The sequence below is a fragment of the Ovis canadensis genome, chromosome 19 (assembly GCF_042477335.2).
Source record: "Ovis canadensis isolate MfBH-ARS-UI-01 breed Bighorn chromosome 19, ARS-UI_OviCan_v2, whole genome shotgun sequence".
Classification (NCBI taxonomy): Eukaryota; Metazoa; Chordata; class Mammalia; order Artiodactyla; family Bovidae; genus Ovis; species Ovis canadensis.
This window is the reverse complement of record NC_091263.1, coordinates 28,949,323-28,971,756: the sequence shown is the minus strand read 5'-3', so window position 1 is coordinate 28,971,756 and position 22,434 is coordinate 28,949,323. Positions and strand designations below refer to the sequence as shown.

Below are 22,434 nucleotides of genomic sequence, written 5' to 3'. Positions count from 1 at the left end.
CATTCACACCACCTTAATAGATATGAGAACTTTGGGGGCTCACCAGATTTACAGAATCAGAAATTCTGTGGGTGGGCGGGCCCTGTTTTAACCAGAGCTTCAGATAATTCTGATGCCAAAGGTAATTATCTGTGAGCTAACTCCGTGTGGAAGAGAGAAGCTTGTGCTTACGTTTCTGGTGGTTGGAATTTGAGAGTTTGGAGCTTCGAAAGTCATAATTGTTAAGAAACGCCGCGGGAAGAAAGAGCCACCTCTATGGACCGCTGATGAAGGCCTTTATTGGGCGGTCGCTCTCGGGCAGAACTCCCGGGGGCGGGTGAGCAAGGAGACAAAGGGAGTCTGTGAGGTATGAGGGGTGGGGGAAGGTTTTATAGCCAGGGCCGGCGTCCAAGCCAGGCTCTTCCATATAAGGTAGAAAGCGCGGGCTACAGTGGCGGTCGGTGTCCAAGGGCTCCGTGTCGGCACCTGATTGGACCAGGCTGCAGGGGTCCACTCCTGGTGCCTGCTTGGTTGTTGGCCAGCCTCCGGGACTCATCTGCGGCACGTTTCCGGGGCATTCCTCAACATGCCTGACCTTTTTGATATAGGACAAGGGGCGCCGGTCCTCTCTGGCTACTTCCTGCTGAACGGGGGCGGCGAAGGGTAGGGTGTGGCTGGGATGACAGGGGGCGTCTGCCGTTAATTTTGTCACGGAGTGTTTGTTGGAAGCTCTTGGTACTGCTGTTGCAGCACCATCAGCGGGACCGTGTTGAGCCGTTATTTGATAAAGGCCAAAAGCTAATTTAGGATACAGGGCCCGAAAGTCAGGAGCAGCAGGAGAATGATGAGTGGTCCCATTAGGGAGGATAGCAAAGTCGTCAGCCAAGGGGAGCTCTGGAACCAGGACTCAAACCAGCCCTGCTGGGCCTCCCTCTCTCTTCCTGCGTTCTAATCCCTCTTACTTTAGCCATGGACTCTTGAACCACCCCAGTATGATCAGCGTAGAAACAGCATTCTTCTTTGAGGGCTGCACAGAGGCCCCCCTGCTGCAAAAAGACCAGGTCTAGTCCTCTGCGGTTTTGTAATACCACTTCGGAAAGGGAAGTCAGGGACTTTTCTAGGGCCATCATGGACTTCTCTATGCGGGCGATGTCCATTGCGGCCCTCAGGCTGATCAGGCCCTGATGTTGTGTGGTCAGGGAAGCAATGCCCGTGCCTGTTCCAGCTGCCCCCAGGGCGAACAGCATTGCCAGAGTAATAGCTGTAACGGGCTCCCTCTTATGTCTAGGAGCTGGGGTGTCTCGGTCCCAAAAGTTGTAGAGGACCTCTTCTGGATGGTATGTAATCTTGGGCACTACCGCTACCATGACACAGAATTCCCTGCTCTGGTTGAAGACAGCCAAGTGGAGACAGTGCGTTAGCCCAGTCTGTGAGCATACCCACCACCCCCCGGTTTCGGGTATGATGTAGGTCTTATTGGTGAAGTTGGTATCATCGCCAGTCTGGGTGCACAAGGTTTGTTTATCTGTAGGAACCGTGCCTAAGCAGGTCCCCAAGCCCCATACTTCTTTCATGGTAAGGCCCACCTTGCGGTCTCCCCAAGAGCACTGCAGTGGGTTGGAGAGAATGGATAAGTTGCAGGTAGCATTTAAGCCCACGGCCTTGTAGTAAGGTGGATGTAGGGTGTAGCAAAGCCAGCAGGATTGGGTCGGATTAGGATTGGAGTGGTTGAGGGCCCCGTAGGTTTCTTTGACCAAGGCCCACAGCGGTTCTTGGGTCTCTGGTGGGTCAGTCTGGGTCAGCTGAAGAGGGGGTGAGGGTAGGCGAGGTCACAACATTTGTGGCGTTTGTCCCCCGTGGTGAGGGGTGGGGAGGTGCAGTAACCTGGTTGGGCCCCACAGCATGGGTCTGAGCGGGTTGCAGCACTTGCTGGACATATAGCGTTGCGCTTGGGGCCCCCCAGCCATCATAGACCTGTATTCCCCAGGCTAGCCCGGAGATCCATCTGTTTTCAGTCCGTCCTTGCTGTGTGAATGATAGTCTGACTAAGTCACAGTCGGGGCAGTACTTTGTGAATCTGTGGTTCCACATGTCCTGGGTGATGGGATTTACGAAGGACATATTGATCAGGTCTGGCTTGGTCACCGACCATTTCCAGTACCCATCGTTGGAAGTGACACAGTCCCAGGATTTACAGTAGCGGCTCACCATTCCCCCACAGGTCTTTATGTTTTCCCGCTGATGTCCCGGGCAGGCATAAAACCCGACCTTTCTGAGATATGCCCGGGCCCATGAGGTCTTGGTTAGCTGTTGGAGGTGAAAGTATAGGTCAGGCCACCACTTATCTTTCGGTTGGGTGGCTGTGGTCCGGTTTAGCTCTTCGTAGGTCTCTCCATTTTTTAAGATCCAGGTGACCTGAAAGGGCTGGTGGGGGTTTTGGTTGGTGTGCCCCCCTTTTTCTAGGACCCCCAGTACCCCCAGAGTAACCCAGAGTAGAGAGCCCCGCATTGTTCTGAGGTTGGGGTGAAAGGGGTGTGGCGGACAACCAGCCTCGGGGGTCCCGTAAGGATGGAGCTTACGGTAACCAGGTCAGGGTGTCCCAAGGGAATAGCACCCCAGGAGTAGGAAGCAGGTGGCTAGGTATGTGAGGGCCAGGGACCGTCGAAGAGTGAGGGACCAATCGCGGGGGCCGCGGCCGCTAATCCAATGGCAAAAAGTATGGCCAGAGCTGTAATTGTCAGCAGCCACAGCGGGTGATGCCAGGCCAGCATCGGATCAAATTGGACTGTGGTCTCTCAGTCATTCAGGAATCGATGACAGAGGGGTTCGGGTGATGGTCAGTTTGGTCGGCCCCATGAGGGTGGAGCGGTAGGAGTGATCGGGAGAAGGGGTCGGGGCTGGGGCCACCCCTGTCTCTGAGAGACCCGGGGGAGCTCGTTTGAGTCGGGCCAGGTGGTACCAGGGCTCGTGTCCCAGGAGTTTGGCTGCTGTAGGAGTGGTGAGGATTACAGTATGGGGTCGCGTCCAGCGAGGCTGTAGTGGGTGGGGACTCAGGGTTTTTAGCAGTACCTGATCTCCTGGTGCTAGAGGCCGGGTGGGCCCCTCGTCGTCTGTCGGTTGTGGCAGGACCCGGTCTGCGTGTTCCCTCAGCAAGGATCGCAGGAGGGAGAAGAGGGGGAGGTACCCCGCGAGTGGGGGAGCCTCTCCCTCTGGGAGGTGAGTCAGGAGATAGGGCCTGCCGTAGAGCAGTTCAAAAGGGGTCAAACCTGTTTTGGAGTGTGGTGTGGTGTGAATGCGAGTGAGAGCCAGAGGAAGGAGGTCGACCCAAGACAGCCGCAGTTCTGAGGCAAGCTTGGTCAGATGCGTCTTGATGATGCCGTTCACCCGCTCTACCTTGCCTGACGATTGGGGCCGATAGGGGATGTGGAGATGCCAGTCGATACCCAGGGCCGCAGCCACCTGCTGAGAGATCTGCGAGATAAATGCAGGCCCATTGTCAGACTGGAGAGAGTTTGGCAACCCAAATCTGGGAATGAGATGGGCCGTCAAGACCTCCGCCACCGCCGCTGCCGTCTCTCGGGCGGTGGGGAAGGCCTCGACCCATCCTGAAAAGGTGTCCACCAAGACCAGCAGATAGTGGTAGGTTCGATGTCTGGGCATGTGGGTGAAGTCTATCTGCCAATCCTGCCCGGGCATATGTCCCCTCAACTGGTGAGTCTCTCTGTGGGGGTCCTTGAGGAGAGGTGGAGGCACATGTTAGGCAGGAGCGGTGGACGGCATATATGGTCTGTCTGAGATGTAGGGGAGAAAAGACAGGGCTGAAAAAGGAAAAGAGAGCCCCTGGTCCGATGTGGAGGGTATTGTGGATTTGGGATATTATGGCCTTAGCCTGGCGCTCAGGAAGCACCGGTTTATTATGGAGTAATATCCATCCCGATGGGTGCCTCTGAGCCCCTTCTTGCGCCAGCAAGGCTCTGGCTTCCTCGCTGGAATAATCTGGGTTGAGGGTGGATCTCAAAGTCAGCAGGGGCTCGGGGGCTTGTTGTAAGGTAATTTGTCGAGCCACTTGATCTGCCATGTTGTTACCCAGAGCGACAGTGTCATGGGTATTTTGGTGTCCCTTGCAGTGTATGATAGCGACCTCTTTGGGCAGGGATAAGGCATCCAACAGTCAAGTAATGTGGGGGGCATTACAGATGGGGGATCCTTTAGTGGTCAGGAAGCCCCGTTCTTTCCAGATTGCCGCGTGAGAATGGGCAATCAAGAAGGCATACTTGGAGTTTGTGTAAATATTGGCCCTCTTTCCTTCTGCTAGGTGTAAGGCTCTAGTTAGGGCTGTTAGTTCAGCCTTCTGAGAAGTCGTCCCGGGTGGCAAGGGCTGAGCTTCTAGGACTTCCCAGGTGGTTACCACAGCATAAGCCGCCCTTCGGTTTCCATTGGGGTCTCGCTTTGAGCTCCCATCGACGAACAAAGTTAGCTCTGTGTTTGGTAGAGGTTTGGAGAACAGGCTGTGGGGTGGTTGCATAAGGGACTCAAGGACCTCTGAGCATGAGTGGGCTGGGGGTTCTGAGGAGAGAGGGAGTGAGGGTAGTGAGGAAAGCGGGTTTAATTGTGGGGAGCGGCCCACGGAAACCTGAGGATTGTCCAGAAATATCAGGTGAAATTGTTGGAGCCTGGACTCGCTGAGTTCAGAAAGAAATCTAGAGGCTAAAAGGTCACCAAGACGGTGAGGCGAGAAGATGGTCAGGGGTTGGCCATGAATCAGCTTTTTAGTATCGGCGTACAACGTTGTCGCTGCCGCTAGTGCCCGCAGGCAGGGGAACCATCCCCTGGCTGTGGGGTCAAGTTGTTTGGATATGTAAGCAATAGGCAGCAATTCGGGGCCAATCGGTTGCACCAAGGCTCCAAAGGCTATCCCTACCTTTTCATCAGAGTATAGATGGTGCGGATAGTTGGGATTTGGGAGAAAGTGAGGGGGTGCAGCCAATAGGGTTGAGCGTAAAGCGTGGAAGGCCTGAGTCACTTCGGTGGGGGAAGACAGCGGCCCTGTGGGAGTCTCTTTAGCTGCCGCATATAGAGGTTTGGGCAGGGTAGCATAATTTGGGACCCAGTGTCAGAAGAATCCCGTCAGGCCTAAGAAGGACAATATCTGGTCTCCATCGGCCAGAGGGCAGATGGACCGGAGGAGGCTACACTGGTCTGCTGTCAGGGCTTTAGTGGTCGGAGTGATTTGGAGGCCCAGATAGACGACAGAAGTCTGAGTCAGTTGGGCTTTGGATTGTGAGGCTCTGTAACCCTAGGAACCAAGGAAATTGAGGAGAGTTGTAGTATGTTGTTGGGAGGTCTCTTCTGAGGGGCTGCAAAGGTGCAAGTCGTCTACGTATTGGAGGAGGGCGCTAGGGCAAAGCGGGCATCTGGCCAGGTCCCGGGACAGAGCCTGCCCGAAGTAGTGGGGACTGTTTCTGAACCCCTGAGGGAGTACGGTCCACGTGAGTTGTGTGGTCAGCTGGGTGTCGGGGTCAGTCCAGGTGAAGGCAAAGAGGAATTGGCAGTCAGGGTGGAGTGGGATGGTAAAAAAGGCGTTCTTGAGGTCAATAACGGTGAAATGAGAGGTCTGAGGAGGTATGGAAGAAAGGAGGGTGTAGGGGTTAGGGACAAGTGGATGGGCAGGGATCACCGCTGCGTTGATCAGGCGGAGATCCTGCACTAGCCGTAGTCTCCTGAAGCCTTTCGAACAGGGAGGATGGGCGTGTTACAGGGGGAGGTCGTGGGGATCAGGAGACCCTGTCCCATGAGACGGTCGATGATGGGCTTTAGCCCCCTGAGGTTGTGAGTAGACAAAGGAAACTGGGGCTGGGCTGGGAAACAGGTGGGGTCCCTTAGCCGGATGAGGACTGGAGGGTGGTGACGAGCCACCACCGGGACTCGGGTGTCCCAGACCTCACGATTAACAGAAGAGGTTGGAGGGTCAACAAGTAGCGTTAGGAAGGCCCCTGACGTGGGAGCCGATCCTGGAGTTAGCTGAAGAGTGGCCTTCAGCTTAGCAAGTATATCTCTTCCCAAGAGAGGAGTAGGGCAGGAGGGGATGACCAAAAAGGAGTGGGTAAATAGACAGGAATCTAATTGACAGGATAGTGGTTGGGTTTGGAGCGGACACGAGGGTCGGCCGTCAATGCCCATACCCGAAACCTGGTAAGGATATAGAGTGCCTCGGAAAGAGGGAAGGACCGAATAGGTAGCCCCCGTATCAACCAGAAAATTGATGGACTTACCCGCTACCTGGAGTGTTACCCTGGGCTCGGCTTGGGTTATTGGGGTCCCCGAGTCTGGGCGGCGTCAGTCACCGTCGAAGCTCAGCAGCTCCAAAGCCGGAGGAGGGCAGGAGGTCTCCCTGGGGCGCTCTGGTCCCCGGCCCCTAGAGGTCGAGGCCCGAGAGGCCTGGGGACAGTCACTAGCCCAGTGTCCTCGTTTGCACAACGGGCACGGCTTGGAAGGAGGCCGCGGATTGGGGCACATCTTGGCCCAGTGCCCTTCTTGCCCGCACTTGAAGCAGGCCCCCGGAGAGGGGTTTTGGGGCCCCGAGCCCGCCGCCGGCCGCTACCAAGACCTGGGTTTGCTGGTTTAGGAGGCTTGCCTGAAATTCGGCCTTTTGCTTGAGCCTTGCCTTTCGGCTGGCCTCAGCAGTTTCTTCGCGGGCATTGTAGACCTTAAAAGCCATTTTTACCAGGTCTCGGATAGGGGTCTGAGGGCCGTCCTCGGCCTTGGCCAACTTTTTTCGGATATCGGGGGCAGACTGGGAGATAAAACGATTGGCCAAGGTGGCTGCCCCGATGGGGGACTCAGGGGACAGCCTGGTGTATTGGATGAGGGCCTCGGTCAGCCGATTAAGGAACGGGGGGTTTTCGTCGGGCCCCTGGGTCACCTCATCTAGTTTGAGGAGGTTTACAACCTTATGAGAGGACGTTTCCATCCCATCGAGGATACACTCTATCATATAGCGTACTCGCAGCTGGCCGCCACCCCCTTCCTGGAGTTCCAATCAGGGTCAGTGTCAGGAACCGCCTGAGCCCCCGGGGGGCGCTCGGGGGAGGGGTTGGCATAGTGCCTCTGGTCGGCCTGAGCCTTGGCTGCCGTCCAGATGGCCTGCCTCTCTTCGGGGGTGGTGGTAGACCCCAGGATGACATATATGTCCTGCCATGTCAAGGCGTAGGCGCGGGTCAGACCAGTAAACTGCTTAATGTACTGAGTGGGGTTGGAGGAGAAGGAACGCAGTTTGGCCTCAATCTGTGCTAAGTCTTGGAGGGAGAAAGGGACATGGACTTGGGCTAGACCCTCAGCTCCGGCTACTTGTCGAAGAGGGAGTAGCAGGGCTGGGGGAGGGGGAGGGGAGGCTCCCGGAGGGTTGCTGTGGGAGCAAGTGTGGGAGCTAACTGGAGAAGGGGAGGGAGTGATGGGGGGAAGAGAAGGATACAAGATAGGGTTAAGGGCCGGAGGATCCCGGGCCGGTGGTGGAGTCTCAGGGGCGGGAGCGAAGGTAGGAGGGGCTGGAGTGGAGGGGGAGGGGGCAGGAACCGGAGTGGAAGGGGTGGGGGCTGTGGGAGAGGTATAGGGAGGAGGGGCTCCCAGATCTCCCGGGGGAACAGAGAAAGCAGAGGACTCAGAGAGGGGAGGAGCTGGCTTGGCCCGGGAGGGTGGAGTCGGGGGAGCCTTGGTGAGTAGGATTTGGCTGGGAGTGCACGTGGTGCACAGGGCGGGCCGAGAGCGCAATGCCCAAAAGGCCTGAACACAGGGGACCTCAGACCATGTTCCCGTTCTCCGGCAGTAATTATCTCAATCACGGAGGACGTCAAAGTCTAATGTCCCTGTGGTTGGCCACTGTGAGCCATTATCTAGGGGATACTGAGGCCAGGCCTGTGAACACAGAAAAGTGAGCTGCTTGGGGCGGATATATCCCTTTAGTCTTAGAGTCCGCAGGTTAGCCAGAAGGCACTCTAAGGGGGGTGGAGTATTGGGGATCGGGTTTGGAGGCTGTCAATCCCTTGGCGACCACAAAGCGTGGAGGCAACCCCCGCTGCCGGAACGTCTTCGGACGTGTCAAGGGAAGCCGGAGGTCCGTGCAGCCGTTCGGAACGTCTTCCTCACGAGCTGGGGACCGGGAAAGGCCGAAGCCGGAGGTCTACTCAGCCGCTGGGGATGTCTCCCCCACAAGCTGGTGACCGGGAGGGCCCAGTAAGTGCGCACCCGTTACCGGGCCCTAGGAGGTGGTCGCCAGGGAGGGCAGGCCCCAAAGCCAAAGGGACTTACCCCGTATCCTGCCGTCCGGGGGGTTGGTCAGCCGCCTGGGTCCGGGGCTACTGCGGTGGTGGAGCTCGGGGGGGCCTCAACGGCGAGTGCCGGGGGCCCTCACCTTGAGCCCCATGTTGGGCGCCAGATGTAAGAAACGCCGCGGGAAGAAAGAGCCACCTCTATGGACCGCTGATGAAGGCCTTTATTGGGCGGTAGCTCTCGGGCAGAACTCCCGAGGGCGGGTGAGCAAGGAGTCTGCGAGGTATGAGGGGTGGGGAAAGGTTTTATAGCCAGGGCCGGCGTCCAAGCCAGGCTCTCCCATATAAGGTAGAAAGCGCGGGCTACAGCGGTGGTTGGTGTCCAAGGGCTCCGTGATGGCACCTGATTGGACCAGGGGGTCGGTCCCCGGAAGTTTGGTCCGCTCCCGGTGCCTGCTTGGTTGTTGGCCAGCCTCCGGGACTCGTCTGCGGCACTTTTCCGGGGCATGCCTCAACATGCCCGACCTTTCATCCCGGCCTTTTTGATACAGGACAAGGGGCACCAGTCCTCTCTGGCTACTTCCTGCTGAACGGGGGTGGCGAGGGGTAGGGTGTGGCTGGAGTGGAGGGGGAGCGGGCAGGAACCGGAGTGGAAACCAACTCGAGATTAGGTTTCTGGTCTTTTCTCATGTACAAAAGGGAGATAATCCGTAACCTTTTCTAAAGGGGAGGGAAACTGAGGAGCGATTGTTACAGATTAAGTTGCCCCTTCCACCAAGGATTGAAGAAAACTGGACAGTGGAGGAAGGAAGAAACGATGAGGGCACAAGGCTGCACTGCCACCAGCTGTTCAATTACTACCCAGGAAGGGCCCCGACGACCAGCCCCGAGCCCCGACTCCCCCACCCACTGTTAGGATGGATCAACGCCGTAATACGGGCACCCCACTTCCAGACCCCAGCCAATAGCAACACAACTTCTCAGCCAATCAGAGCCCTGCGCTTTTTCCGGCGTTCTGCGTGCTGCCCTGGAGACGGGTTGGACCGATCCAAACGCGGAGCGGTGCGGAATTCGCAAGGCCGGTCACTGACGCTCTGAGCCTTGCCAAGCACGTTCTACCCCGGTTTGGGATCGATCGGTGGTCTCGTCCTAACGCTAGGCGCGGGGCCATTGAAGTTGACGCGGGGCTATTGAAGTTGACCCTAGCGGCTCCACTTCCCGGCCCCAGCCAATGGGAACCGAAACTGCTCAGCCAATCAGCGCGGGGCGCTCAAAGCGGCGTTCTGCGTGCTGCCTTGGAGACCGGCTGGCCGAATCCAAACCCGGAGGGGTGCTTCACCTACACGCCCTCACTGTGTTCCTTTTGCGTCCCGCCTTGCTCCATTGCTTCGCCCCTGGCCTTTAGCCAGTGGACTCGTCTTCAGGCGTGGGGGCCGAGACGCGAGCACTCCCGCTAGGTATCCCATGGACCTGCGGATTCTCAACAGCGAGCGAGCAGGTGGGCGGCAGTGGCGGTTTTAGGGGCCAGGAATTTGTGTCCCTGTCTCTCTCAGCGTTCGCCGGTCTGCAGGGGGGCCGCCCACCACTCCCTCTCCCTCCGCGAACCCTTTGCCCCCAGCGCCCCCTCTCTCTCCGGGCTCCGTTTTTTTGTGCTTGTGTTCAACTCTACAGAACTTTTGATTTAGGGTACACGAAGCACCTCTTCTGGGACCTGGGTTCTGGAGATGCGCTTTATAGACACCTCATATTCGGAGTTTTATTTCTTAAAACTCTGGTTGAGCTTCCTGGGTTCTAAGCTGGCCTCGCTGACTGATGTCGTTGGACGTGGGGAGGCAGTGAAAGCCTCCAGTTTGGGGCGGGTGGCGTGCGGGAAGAGAGGGTGTTAACGTAGCGGCTTAGAGCCTATGCTTTCGAGGTCATTCGAAGCTCAAAGCCTGCAATTGATTTGGTCCGAAAAGTGCAGCGAGGCCAGCAGTTTAGGGCTCAGTGTAGTGCCCGACGTCTCTTGTGCTATCGGGAATGGTTAACTTGGTTTCTAAGGTAGCGTGCCACCGGAGGGCTAGTTAAAACGCAAATTGCTGGATCCCGCTTCCAGAGTTTTTGATTCAGTACCGTCTGGGCCCCATGTTGGGGAATTTGCACTTCTCAGTTTCCGGGTGTTGCTAATGCTGCTGGAGAGCGAGTTTAAAGATTTGAAGGTGTGGATGATTAAGAGGAGGTTCTTGCCTTCACCTGCGTGCCCCTGCTGCCTGCTCTTGTTTCAGAGTTTGAGTATAGGCCCAGCCCGCTGAAATCATAAAAGCTTCAACTGCTGATAGGTGTGAGTTGCTCTGATGATACCTGGGTGAACTTACAGATTAAAAGAGACTTAAAAGACGCACAGTGCTTTTTAGAAAATGTGCATGACTAAACTGAGGTGTCTGGGAATGCGCACTTGAATGAGAAAACTATAAAGAAACGCATGGGAGTCAGGAGAGTGATGACTTTTGGGGGGAGTATTGAGGAGTTGTGATTGTTGGAGGCTCAGGGAAGGACTTCTTGGCAAAGTGCTGTGGCTGGTCTGGGTGGTGATTACAAGGATGGCCTTCTTGTAATAATTCTTCAAGCTATACGTTTATTTTGTGGGTTTTTCTGTATTTGTGCTTTGTTTTACAATTTAAGAAATTACAACATTTAAAAAATGTGCATTAGGAAGTCTGAGGTGAGGAACATCCTTGGACTGAGTAAAAAAAGAATCTTAAAGACAGTGGTTTTCAAATCTGAAAGATAACTTATAAAATAGTCTGATTGAATTCTTATTTTGCTCTAAGGAAGTTGAGCCCATAGAGAGAGGAAATACCGCAGGTAATAAACCACCCTTGTCTAAGCCTATGCTGTAACTGATATGTTTTGTTAATTTCAGGCTGAGTGCCCTGCTCAGATGCCTCTATTCAGTGAAAGATTGAGGAAATGAACTTGGCCCGACTCAAATTCAAAATTTTAGGATTTTTTTTTTCTTGTGGACTAAAAACTTGTTCTGAAGGAATCACTCATCTTATAATAACTTATTTTAACATCTTATGCTGATGTATCATAATATAACCAGTTTGTGAACATTTAAGATCTCAGGTTATTATTTTTTCTTTTTGACACATAATTTCTCCTGTTAAGGCTGCATTTTGGTGGCTTACGAGTCAGGACTGGTTCTCTTTACCATAACCAAAAGACTGCCAGATATTTCTCCAGGAAAGATGGCCTTATTTGACATCAGCAGGGAATTCCAATTTGGCGTGTGTAACCACGACAAGACATGGTGCAGTTCCCCAGCTTGGCAGGGAAGGAGAAAGATTTTATAAAGGGGAAGAGTAAGTTGGGAAGGCTGTGGTAAACAAAGACTCCATTGACGGAGTCCTTGCCAGGAAAGAAGAGGATTCTTCTTCCAGTTGAGCTCGGCTATCATCACAGGGTTATGAGAGCACCCCACTTCTTGTCTCCCAACTCTATTTAATCGAAATTTTTGTTTAATATGTATATACATATTTTACGTTTCTCTCTTTTGATCAAGATCTTTCTCTGAAAGCATCGCTGATCAAGAGTCAGGTTTTGTAGTTTGCAGAGGCCTTTTGTCCCTCTATGTCGGAAAGTATCTTTCCTGGGTGTAGTGTCTCCGGTGGGGGGGAAGTGCAAAGTGGAAACCTATTAAGGTAACAGTTACAAAGGAGGGGTAGGAGAGAGATCTTCCAGGCACTTTTAATCTAAAATCTATATGTTATCAAGATCATAGACATTGGTGATCATCTGAAGTCTTAGGCCATAATCTAAGGTTTGGCGTTGGCGACCGAATGGTTAGCCCATTCAGGATGGCTGTTTTCTTGGTTTCTGTACATGCCTTGCTTGACCTCGCCCTACTTCACTCACAGGACTATCCAGTCCTCTTCATTAGTCTCTGGTTCCTGATGAGCCCACCTGGCATCAGTTCCCCTGTAAATGGTAGACCCCTCCTCCCTCAAGTAGTGCAGATTGCTGCCATGTCTTGTTCTGCCTGCTGTCTGCCACGCACAGTGGGTTGTCTCTCCAGCACCTTGCTTCAGGCATTTAAGACCCCTGTCCAGTAAGTCATTTACGTCTCTGTCGCTGACTCCAGGCTCTCTCTCTGAGACTGAGCAGTTGCAAGGCTCGTGGGCCTGCAGGGTGCAGCCCCGCAGTGACAACCTTCCAGCAGGCCAGACCTGCATACCTTGGGAAAGCTGTCTCATTGGCTGTTGTCTGCTTTAATTCGCAGAATCTTTACTTTCAGATCACCAGTTGCTGTGCAGGTCCAGTCAGAGTTCTCCATTTTCTTTAGATGTGGCACATGAATCCAAAAGTTGTGTTCCTTGGAGTTTGGTGGCACAAGGGTTGGTTAGTAATTACTCAGTAGGGACCTGTCTAGTGATGCTGAAGATGGTTCTTCCAGAAGTGTCTTTTCCAGCAAACGACCTCTCCAGATTGCAAGGTATGATGCTGGAGGTCTTTGTTTCCTGAGGGTGCCCTATAAGAAGACTGCCCTGCCAAAACATGCTTATTTTTCATAGAAGGAATTAGGCCTTTCAATACTGGAGTAACCCTCCATTTATTAGTTGTGGATTGTGAGAAGCAGGAGCCCAGTGCATTGGATGTCCTGTGACTATCTCAAGAGGTTGAGAGTTTCTGAATTACAGAAGGGGTGGATCTGAGATTTAGAAGGACCAACAGCAATGCTTTTGGTTGAGATATTTGGAGGGCTTCTGTATTTTGCCAGTTGAATCTTAAAAATGCTGGTCCTTTAGCCCCATAAGAGGCAGTAGACTGTCTGCAAGCAAAGGTTCAGTCCAGTGTGACAACACACAGGTCATGACTAAATCATACTTTATCTGTTAGATGGGACAGTATGTAACTCATTTGCCACTAGGTGATGTTTCCCCAGCGGTATTGATTCATGAAGGCCGTCATTTTGTTAGTAGACTGACAAAATGCATGTACAGGGATAAGGAGTGGGGATTTTAGTCTCTCATAGGGCAGGGCTGTTTCTTAGTCCAAACTAAAGCTTCTTCTTTTATCAAACCAACAGTTGTTGAATTTCTAATCTTGTTTTTCTTTTTCTGAGGCCAACTGTTGGCCCTTTGTGCCAGTTTTTCTAAATTATCATTTTGGGAAATAGCTTTTTGGACCATGACAGAGGTTTGGTTGCTGTTGGTCCCTTTAAGGGCAGCATTTCTTGCAGCAGTATTAATAGCAGCCAGGTGATTTTGTTCTGCTTCTGCAGAGTCAAGCTTTGAATGCCCCAGAAACTTAATAATAGCTCATCTGGCAGGTAAAAGTATTGCTTGTAATAATTTCTGAACATAGGAGCCAGTTACAATTTTATTTCTCTTGGAAGTAAGGAAACCACGTTACTGAAAGCACATCATGAGAAACGCTGGCACAAGCTGGAATCAAGATTGACGGGAGAAATATCAATAACCTCAGATACGCAGATGACACCACCCTTATGGCAGAAAGTGAAGAAGAACTAAAGAGCCTCTTGATGAAAGTGAAAGAGGAGAGTGAAAAAATTGACTTAAAGATCAACATTCAGAAAACGAAGATCATGGCATCTGGTCCCATCACTTCATGGCAGATAGATGGGAGAACAGTGGAAACAGTGGCTGACTTTATTTTTCTGGGCTCCAAAATCACTGCAGATGGTGATTGCAGCCATGAAATTAAAAGATGCTTACTCCTTGGAAGGAAAGTTATGACCAACCTAGATAGTATATTCAAAAGCAGAGACATTACTTTGCCGACAAAGGTCCATCTAGTCAGGCTATGGTTTTTCCAGTCGTCATGTATGGATGTGAGAGTTGGACTCTAAAGAAAGCTGAGCACCGAAGAATTGATGCTTTTGAACTGTGGTGTTGGAGAAGACTCTTGGGAGTCCCTTGGACTGCAAGGAAATCCAACCAGTCCATCCTAAAGGAGATCAGTCCTGGGTGTTCATTGGAAGGACTGATGTTGAGGCTGAAACTCCAGTACTTTGGCCACCTGATGTGAAGAGCTGACTCAGTGGAAAAGACCCTGATGCTGGGAAGGATTGAGGGCAGGAAGAGAAGGGATGACAGAGGATGAGATTGTTGGATGGTATCATTGACTCGATGGACATGGGTTTGAGTGGACTCCGGCAGTTGGTGATGGACAGGGAGGCCTGGCATGCTGCAATTCATGGGATCGCAAAGAGTCTGACATGGCTGAGCAACTGAACTGAAAGCATATCTACTATCAGTATAAATATTGACACTTCTGTTCTTGGTTGAAGTATAAGCCCCTGTTGTTTCGTTGCTAAGTTGTGTCTGACTCTTTGCAACTGCATGGCCTTGTAAAAGACTACATCAGATTGTTATTCACTCATGAATATAAGATGAATTTGTTGGCCAAGAAAATGAAGTTGTTATAATGGGTGGTTAAAAAAAAAATGATTTGAAAGAGTTGGCCAACTTTCTCCAGTAAAAGGCCAGATAGTAAATATTTTAGAGGGTGTGCAGGTCATAGGGTCACTCTTACTACTACTCAACATTGCTGTCATAGCTGGAAAGCATCCTTAGACAGCATATAAGTGACTGGACATGGCAGTGTTCCACTTATTTACAAAGGAGTCAGCAGGCTGGATATGGCCCAGGAACCAGTAGTTTGCTGACCACTGACTTCGAATAATATTTGAATTGACTCTTAAAATCTCTTTGGATTAGATAGAAATACTGTCATTCTATATTTATTTACATAGTGTTTTCACATGCATTGTCTCATTTCAGTCACTCAGTCATGTCTGACTCTTTGCGACCCCATGAATTGCAGCACGCCAGGCCTCCCTGTCCATCACCAACTCCCAGAGTTCACTCAGATTCACATCCATCGAGTCAGTGATGCCATCCAGCCATCTCATCCTCTGTCGTCCCCTTCTCCTCCTGCTCCCAATCCCTCCCAGCATCAAAGTCTTTTCCAATGAGTCAACTCTTCGCATGAGGTGGCTAAAGTACTGGAGTTTCAGCTTTAGCATCATTCCTTCCAAAGGAGTCCCAGGGCTGATCTCCTTCAGAATGGACTGGTTGGATTTCCTTGCAGTCCAAGGGACTCTCAAGAGTCTTCTCCAACACCACAGTTCAAAAGCATCAATTCTTCGGCGCTCAGCCTTCTTCACAGTCCAACTCTCACATCCATACATGACTACTGGAAAAACCATAGCCTGACTGGATGGACCTTGGTCGGCAAAGTAATGTCTCTGCTTTTGAATATGCTATCTAGGTTGGTCATAACTTTTCTTCTAAGGAGTAAGCGTCTTTTAATTTCATGGCTACAATCGCTATCTGCAGTGATTTTGGAGCCCCCCAAAATAAAGTCTGACACTGTTTCCACTGTTTCCGCATCTATTTGCCATGAAGTGATGGGACCAGATGCCATGATCTTCGTTTTCTGTATGTTGAGCTCTAAGCCAACATTTTCACTCTCCTCTTTCACTTTCATCAAGAGGCTTTTTAGTTCCTCTTCACTTAGATGGGGCTTATTACCCCATTCATTACACAGTTACTGACACAAAGTGCTTTCCTGTGTAACAGAATAAGAGCTGTATCAAGATACATTGACTGAAATCTCATTCATTCCCTGGTTTTGTTCCATGTGTTCAAAATAGCTGTCATTTTCATTATGTTTGTTATGGTCTTGTCGCTAGGGAGTTGAATATTGGTTTGTGAATTGTGTTATTTTTTTCTTAGTTTTTTTTTTTTAATTTTACGAAAACAAAGACACTTGTATCAACATTTATACGTGGAATTTGAATTTATAGAATTATTAGATTTATTGATTACATATTAAATAGCATAGGCTAATCAATCATCCAGCTAGTTTGGGGTTTGAAGTGTCATATTTGTTTACTTTTTAGGGGTTAGAGATGCTATTAGACTGTCATTTTATCGAAGGTGAGAAGTCAACCCAGAGATGGAAAACTTCATCCTGTATGAGGAGATTGGCCGAGGAAGCAAGACTGTGGTCTACAAAGGGCGACGGAAGGGGACCATCAGTTTTGTAGCTGTTCTTTGTAGTGATAAGTGCAGGAGGCCTGAAATAACCAACTGGGTAAGTCAAGTATGTTTCTCTCTCTTTGGGAAAAGATGATCAGATGGAGTAAGTAGTATGTAAACAGAAGTCACTGAACTCACGGTAGCAGACAGTCCATTTTCAGACTGGAATGGGTGACCTTCTCTCTTTAGTGCCAATAGTCCTGAATAATGGCTCCTAAACATACTCAAGTATCAATAACTAGCAACTTAGATTTCTGTTTTTTTTTTTTATGAGTCAGGGAATATACAGTCTATATCTGATCACTTAAAAATAAATTTATTTGACTGTGACAGGACTTAGTTGCAGTGGGTGGGATCCAATTCCCTGACCAGGGATCAAACCCTGGCTCTCTGCATTGGGAGCTAGGAGTCTTAGCTACTGGACCATCAGGGAAGTCCCCAGATCATTTACTTTCACATTTACTACATGATTATGAAGCTTTCCAAAGGAAGAATATTAGGTGAGAGTAACTTGGGTTTAATATAGTTGTACCACTTTGCAGCCCAGACTCCTTGGACCAAACCTAGCTATTTTTTTTAATTGTGGAAAAAATACACATAACAATGGAGAAGGCAGTGGTACCCCACTTCAGTACTCTTGCCTGGAAAATCCCATGGATGGAGGAGCCTGGTGGGGTGCAGTCCATGGGGTCGCTAAGAGTCGGAGATGACTGAGCGACTTCACTTTCACTTTTCACTTTCATGCATTGGAGAAGGACATGGCAACCCACTCCAGTGTTCTTGCCTGGAGGATCCCAGGGATGGCGGAGCCTGGTGGGATGCCGTCTATGGGGTCGCACAGAGTCGGACACGACTGAAGTGACGCAGCAGCAGCAGCAGCACACGTAACAGTTTATCATCTTAACCATTTTTAAGTGTGTAGTTTGACATTGTCAGTATGTATATGCCTATTCCTGTGCAGCCATCACCATCTTATATGAGGTACCTTTCAGAAACAAAGTACAATACGATGGTGATTACCAGGGAAAGGGGAAATGGGGAGTTATTGTTTAATGTGTAGAAATTTTCATTCTTGCATGATGAAAAGAGTTCTGAGTGAATAATCACACTCTTGGTACTTAGCCAAAAGAGTTGAAAACTTAGGTCCACACAAAAACCTGCACACAGATGTTTACAGCAGCTCTATTTGTAATCAAAACAATCAGGATGCCCTGCAGTGAGTAAATAAACAAACTGGAACATATATACACTGGAATACTGTTCATTAATAAAAGGAAATGGGCAATCAAGCCACAAGTAGACAGAGGAACCTTAAATGGACATTGTTTGGTAAGAGAAGCCAGTCTGAAAAGGCTGTATAGTGTATGATTCCAACCATGTGACATTCTGGAAAAGGCAAAACTATGGAAACAGTAAAATGATCAGTAGTTGCCAGAGTTTGGGGGCTGGTGGGAGAGTGGGAGGGATGAATAGGCAGAGCACAGAGGATTTTAGGGCAGTGAAACTTTTGTATATGGTAGATGCTATAATAATACAAGTCATTACAGATTTGTCCAAACCCATGAAATATTTGGTTTTCCCCAGAGGCTCTACTATTATACATTCCCACAACAGTGTGCAAGGGATCTCATTTCTCCACACTGTGGCCAACACTTGTTATTTTTGTCATTGTTGTTATTTATTATTATTTTAAACAGCCATCCTCACCTGCGTGAGGAGGTGTTGGCTTTTGAAAGGCGTGTGGACAGTTGAAGGAAGACAGATGTATGGGACAAGATGCTCTCTAGCTGGTTGATTTGGAACTGGGAACAGGAGGAATTTCTCTTCTGATTACCTTTTCACTGAGGTGAGAATCTTAAGTCTTCAGTTATGGGAGACCGGCAGGCAGTGTTCTAGAGAAGAGGAAAGAAAGGGTGTGAGTAGGTCACCTGGAGGGCAGACTGGCTGGGGCCCTTTAGAGTGGGGGTCGTCAGTGGAAGGCAGAGCAGTCAGCGTGGTTTGTGTCAGCTTCAGTGCCTTAGATGTGTGCAGACTGTGGGGAGGGTTAGATTGAACCAGAATTGCAGTCCTGGAGCGAGTGAGCTGGAAAGTGAGTGAGTGGTGGACATGGATTAGGATGTGTGGAAGAGATTTGGGAGAGAATAATGTTACCAGTTTAAAAAAAAATCTGGCAATGCTGTCCAACAGACATATAATGGGGGTTATAAATCTAACTGTAAAGTTCGTAGTATCTACATTGTAAAAGGATAATAAATAGGTGAAATTCATCTTATTAATATATATTAATCTCTGCTGCTGCTAAGTCGCTTCAGTCGTGTCCGACTCTGTGTTACCCCATAGACGGCAACCCACCAGGCTCCCCCGTCACTGGAGTGGGTTGCCATGTCCTTCTCCAATGCATGAAAATGAAAAGTGAAAGGGAAGTCGCTCAGTTGTGTCCGACTCTTCGCGACCCCATGGACCGCAGACTACCAGGCTCCTCCGTCCATGGGATCCTCCAGGCAAGAGTACTGGAGTAGGGTGCCATTGCCTTCTCCATATTAATCTCATATGAGATTAATAATACCATGTGTTATTTTTTCAGTGTGCAACCAGCGAGATATTTTTCTAATTTTGATGTTGATTGTTGGGTGTCTGGTGTGTGTTTTACACTTGAAGCTCATCCTGGCTGCTGCTCCAGAGCACAGTAGCCCTCTGTGGCGAGCACTGGCCACAGAATCTCCTGCACTGGCCAGTGGAGGCTGCGCATGGGTGATGGAGGTCCGGGTGGAGGCTGAGATGGGCAGAGCGGTGTGTGGAAGAGTGGGTCCTTGGCAAGTATTGAGTGATGGGGAGGGTCAGGAGGAGTGTGCTGTGGCCTGATTTCTTTTGGGATTTCTGTATCTCCTTTATTTTTTCACTAGGACCTCCCCTTCCCGAGTCAGAATTAGCGAGGATCCCTTTAAACTTATTTGCCCAGGGTTCTCCCCGTTCTCTAGTGGCCTTATATTGGGGATTTATTACAAGATGCTCCTCAAATTCTCCCTTGGACACTCTGGTCTTCTAAGTCATGTAGATTAGTTTTCCTTTATTTTTGTTACAATATGAGCCCACCAAGTTGTTCCTGGAGCATGCCAAATTCTGTTTCTTAAACAGGGAGCTCTGTATTTCTACAAATTATGGGCTCATTAGCCTGTGTTGAGTGACAGTAGATTTTCTGGGTTTTTTTGGTTAATTTTTTTTATTTTTAAGAAAATCAGAAAACAAGGATCCAGTGCACCTTGATAGTCAGTCATCAGCAATTCTGAGTCTTGATGTTCTATACACATTTTTGTAGTTTTAGTTCCTATATTTAATGGGATTTTTAAAGGGGGAAAGCCAAAAATCCCCAAAGCAACTTAATATTTTTTAATGGACATGCTTTTGCATCTTTATTACTGAGTTTTTGAATTCACTCTTGTTTTTGGTATATAAATATTCTTATAATCCATTGGAAATGTACATTTTAAGATCAGCATGTTCACATTAGGGCTTCCCTGGAGGCTCAGATGATAAAGAATCCACCTGCAATGCAGAAGATATGAGTTTGATCACTGGGTCAGGAAGATCCCCTGGGGAAGGAAATGGCAACCCACTCCAGTATTCTTGTCTGGAGAATTCCATGGACAGAGAAGCTTGACAGGCTGTACAGTCCATGGGTTTGCAAAGAGTCAGACACGACTGAGTAAGCACATAACCATCATTCTTAATGTCTATATTTTAAATTATTTATTATTTTATTCCACTGAATAAGTTCCATTGTTTTCTTATCTATTTCCCAGGTCTTGATGTGTGTGATATTTAGGTGTTTCTTAATAGATTCAAAGGTTTTAAGAACTTTTTTTCTTAGTGTGAATGCTGTGTGTTTTTATAGGTCCGTCTCACCCATGAAATTAAACACAAGAACATTGTAACTTTTCATGAATGGTATGAAACCAGCAATCATCTCTGGCTAGTTGTGGAACTCTGCACAGGTAGGAGTAAAGAGGTGCTACGATTATAGTCACTGTATATTGCTTTGAAAAAACATGATGTAGATTTTGTTATTTTTCACTTTTTCTTCTATTATGAATATAAGCATACTGTTGACTACATTAACTTGAACATCTGTTGTTTGATATATTAGGGACAGGAAAAAAGCAAAGCTGTTTGGTAAGAGGAAGAGATGCAGTTTAGGGTTAACTTTGCTTTGGTATAAAATACTAAATCATCTTCATAAATTTAGAGATAATTTTTAGTGACTGATCAAACAAGTTTTTCCATTCAATAAAAATAAAAGATTTGAGGTAAACTACCTATTACCTAATTAGTTCTTATTTTTTAATTCTTATGCAAAGGATACTTGCATTAGTAAAACTTAAGCAATATAGAAAAATAGATGAATCAACAGATTCCACCACCTGGCAATAATTAGAGATAATATAGCTCTTGCTTAATAAAATTTTCCAAGACTGTATACAGAGAGCAAGGTGACTAAATACATAGGTATTGTCTGGACTTTTAGCTTCAGTGTCTTTAGGAAAAAATGTAAGAAGAACCATAGTTATACATTGAGTAATAATAAAGAATTATTAAATATTAAGATGAAATGTAATAATTTCTAGCTTTATGAGTCTCTTACCTATTGACCCTTATAATTTATAAAGCAATTATAAAAGAGCTTATTTGGAATAGTAAATTATTTGCATTTTGCATTTTATTTTTTGAATCAATGGGAGGAGACGGTGGTTTAGCTTCTTTCATAAGATGCACACGCTGTTGAGGTGATCAGGGGACTCCACCTGTGTTACTTTTTGATTCAGCAGTTTTTTCTGACCCCTGGCTGTTGTAACAACCTAACTCATTTATACCTGTGTTTGGAATGGTTCCTCACCCACCAAACAAAATGAACAGAACCCAGAATGCCTCCTACCTTCATCACAGGAATTCTGATTGAACTTTCAGCTGCCAGCTAAGACTTCTTTTTCTGTGAACTTGACTTCTAATTATAATCTTGATCCTAAAAAAAAAAAAAGTTTGTTTCTGACACTTAGATGGTAGAGTTATAACAGGGACCTTGGAAGGATATAGACGTGGAATTCACAGTGTGTGTGCCACTAACCTATTATTTCATCAGTGGTGTACATCAGAGTTTGTAATTTTCTAACACTTAAGGAAGAGCACCTTTTTGTGTCAGGCAGTACTTGCGGAATGTGACCTAACTTTGCATGGGGGTAAAGATGACTATCCTCTGCGCAGTGTGATTAAAGTGTACCATTCTGTAGCTGTTTCTTTCCCAAGGGGTCTGGAGTGAGAGATCACAGTGCCAGAGTGATTCTTCCTTCACCCCACTGGCATATTTATAGACTATCCTTCCAGGCCGAGCAGCTATTTGCCCTTAGCTGGCTCTGGAGTGTGGAGCTTCCTGTTGGGATTCCTGGACCGGTGTTGATTCACGAATATGTTTCCCCGTCAGATGGTCCAGATGGACTGATTTGATTGTGTTTTAATGCTCAGGTCCCAGCATGGAACCTTTCTAGAGGCATTGTGTAATGCTGGTGGGTTAAAGTGGGTGATTTTAATCAACTTGCAGGTGGTTCTTTAGAAATGGTTATTGCTCAAGATGAAAATCTCCCAGAAGATGTAGTGAGAGAGTTTGGGATTGACCTGCTGACTGGATTACATCATCTTCATCAACTTGGCATTCTCTTCTGTGACATTTCTCCTGGGAAGGTAATTCATGAAAGTTTTGGTTCCCTGACTGTTTGTGTCTCAATCTATAATGCTTCCTCAAAGATGTTTTTATTTTTAGATACAACTTTGATATATTTAGAGCATCTTGAAATTTGTTAGTCAACATTTTTTTTTTTTTAACAAAAGGGAGTACATAGTATTATATTTTAGGTTCCTATTTAGCAGCCTGTTGAAGTACCTTTTAGAAAGTGAAATCTCCCCTCCTTTCAGGATTCTCAGAGTAAGTATCATTGCTCTTGAGGTACGTTGTGAATGATGAGCTCAATAGACCTATAGAATAAGACTCTTCGTTCCTAAATTATAGTTCACACTTATGAGACATTATTATAGTTTGATAATGACATTCTTGACAATGTATGTTTGATTCCTGCTATTTTATATCAAACATTTTT

At 48.5% G+C, this 22,434-nt stretch overlaps 2 protein-coding genes across 5 annotated transcripts in view; one reads left to right on the top strand and one right to left on the bottom strand.

The window, feature by feature from the left end:
- Positions 1–258: 258 nt before the first annotated feature.
- LOC138929791 (uncharacterized) lies at positions 259–4,057 on the bottom strand. Its single transcript, XM_070289395.1, has 3 exons — positions 3,887–4,057; positions 3,049–3,711; positions 259–2,403 (listed from the first exon to the last, which is right to left on the bottom strand). Exons 1-3 carry the CDS (start codon positions 4,055–4,057, stop codon positions 1,768–1,770), a joined length of 1,470 nt encoding a protein of 489 aa, XP_070145496.1. The 3' UTR covers positions 259–1,767.
- A 3,563-nt stretch (positions 4,058–7,620) lies between these two features.
- ULK4 (unc-51 like kinase 4) overlaps positions 7,621–22,434 on the top strand; it is a 502,577-nt gene continuing 487,763 nt past the window's right edge. Inside the window, exons 1-5 of one of the 4 annotated variants that reach the window (XM_069560714.1) lie at positions 7,621–8,208; positions 9,023–9,741; positions 16,153–16,346; positions 20,184–20,283; positions 21,882–22,021. In XM_069560714.1, the coding sequence (XP_069416815.1) occupies positions 16,209–16,346; positions 20,184–20,283; positions 21,882–22,021 (378 nt within the window). In that variant the 5' untranslated portion in view covers positions 7,621–8,208; positions 9,023–9,741; positions 16,153–16,208. Of the gene's footprint in view, positions 8,209–9,022; positions 9,742–16,152; positions 16,347–20,183; positions 20,284–21,881; positions 22,022–22,434 lie in introns of those variants that run through there. The other 3 variants (XM_069560715.1, XM_069560717.1, XM_069560716.1) reach the window with 3 other exon arrangements.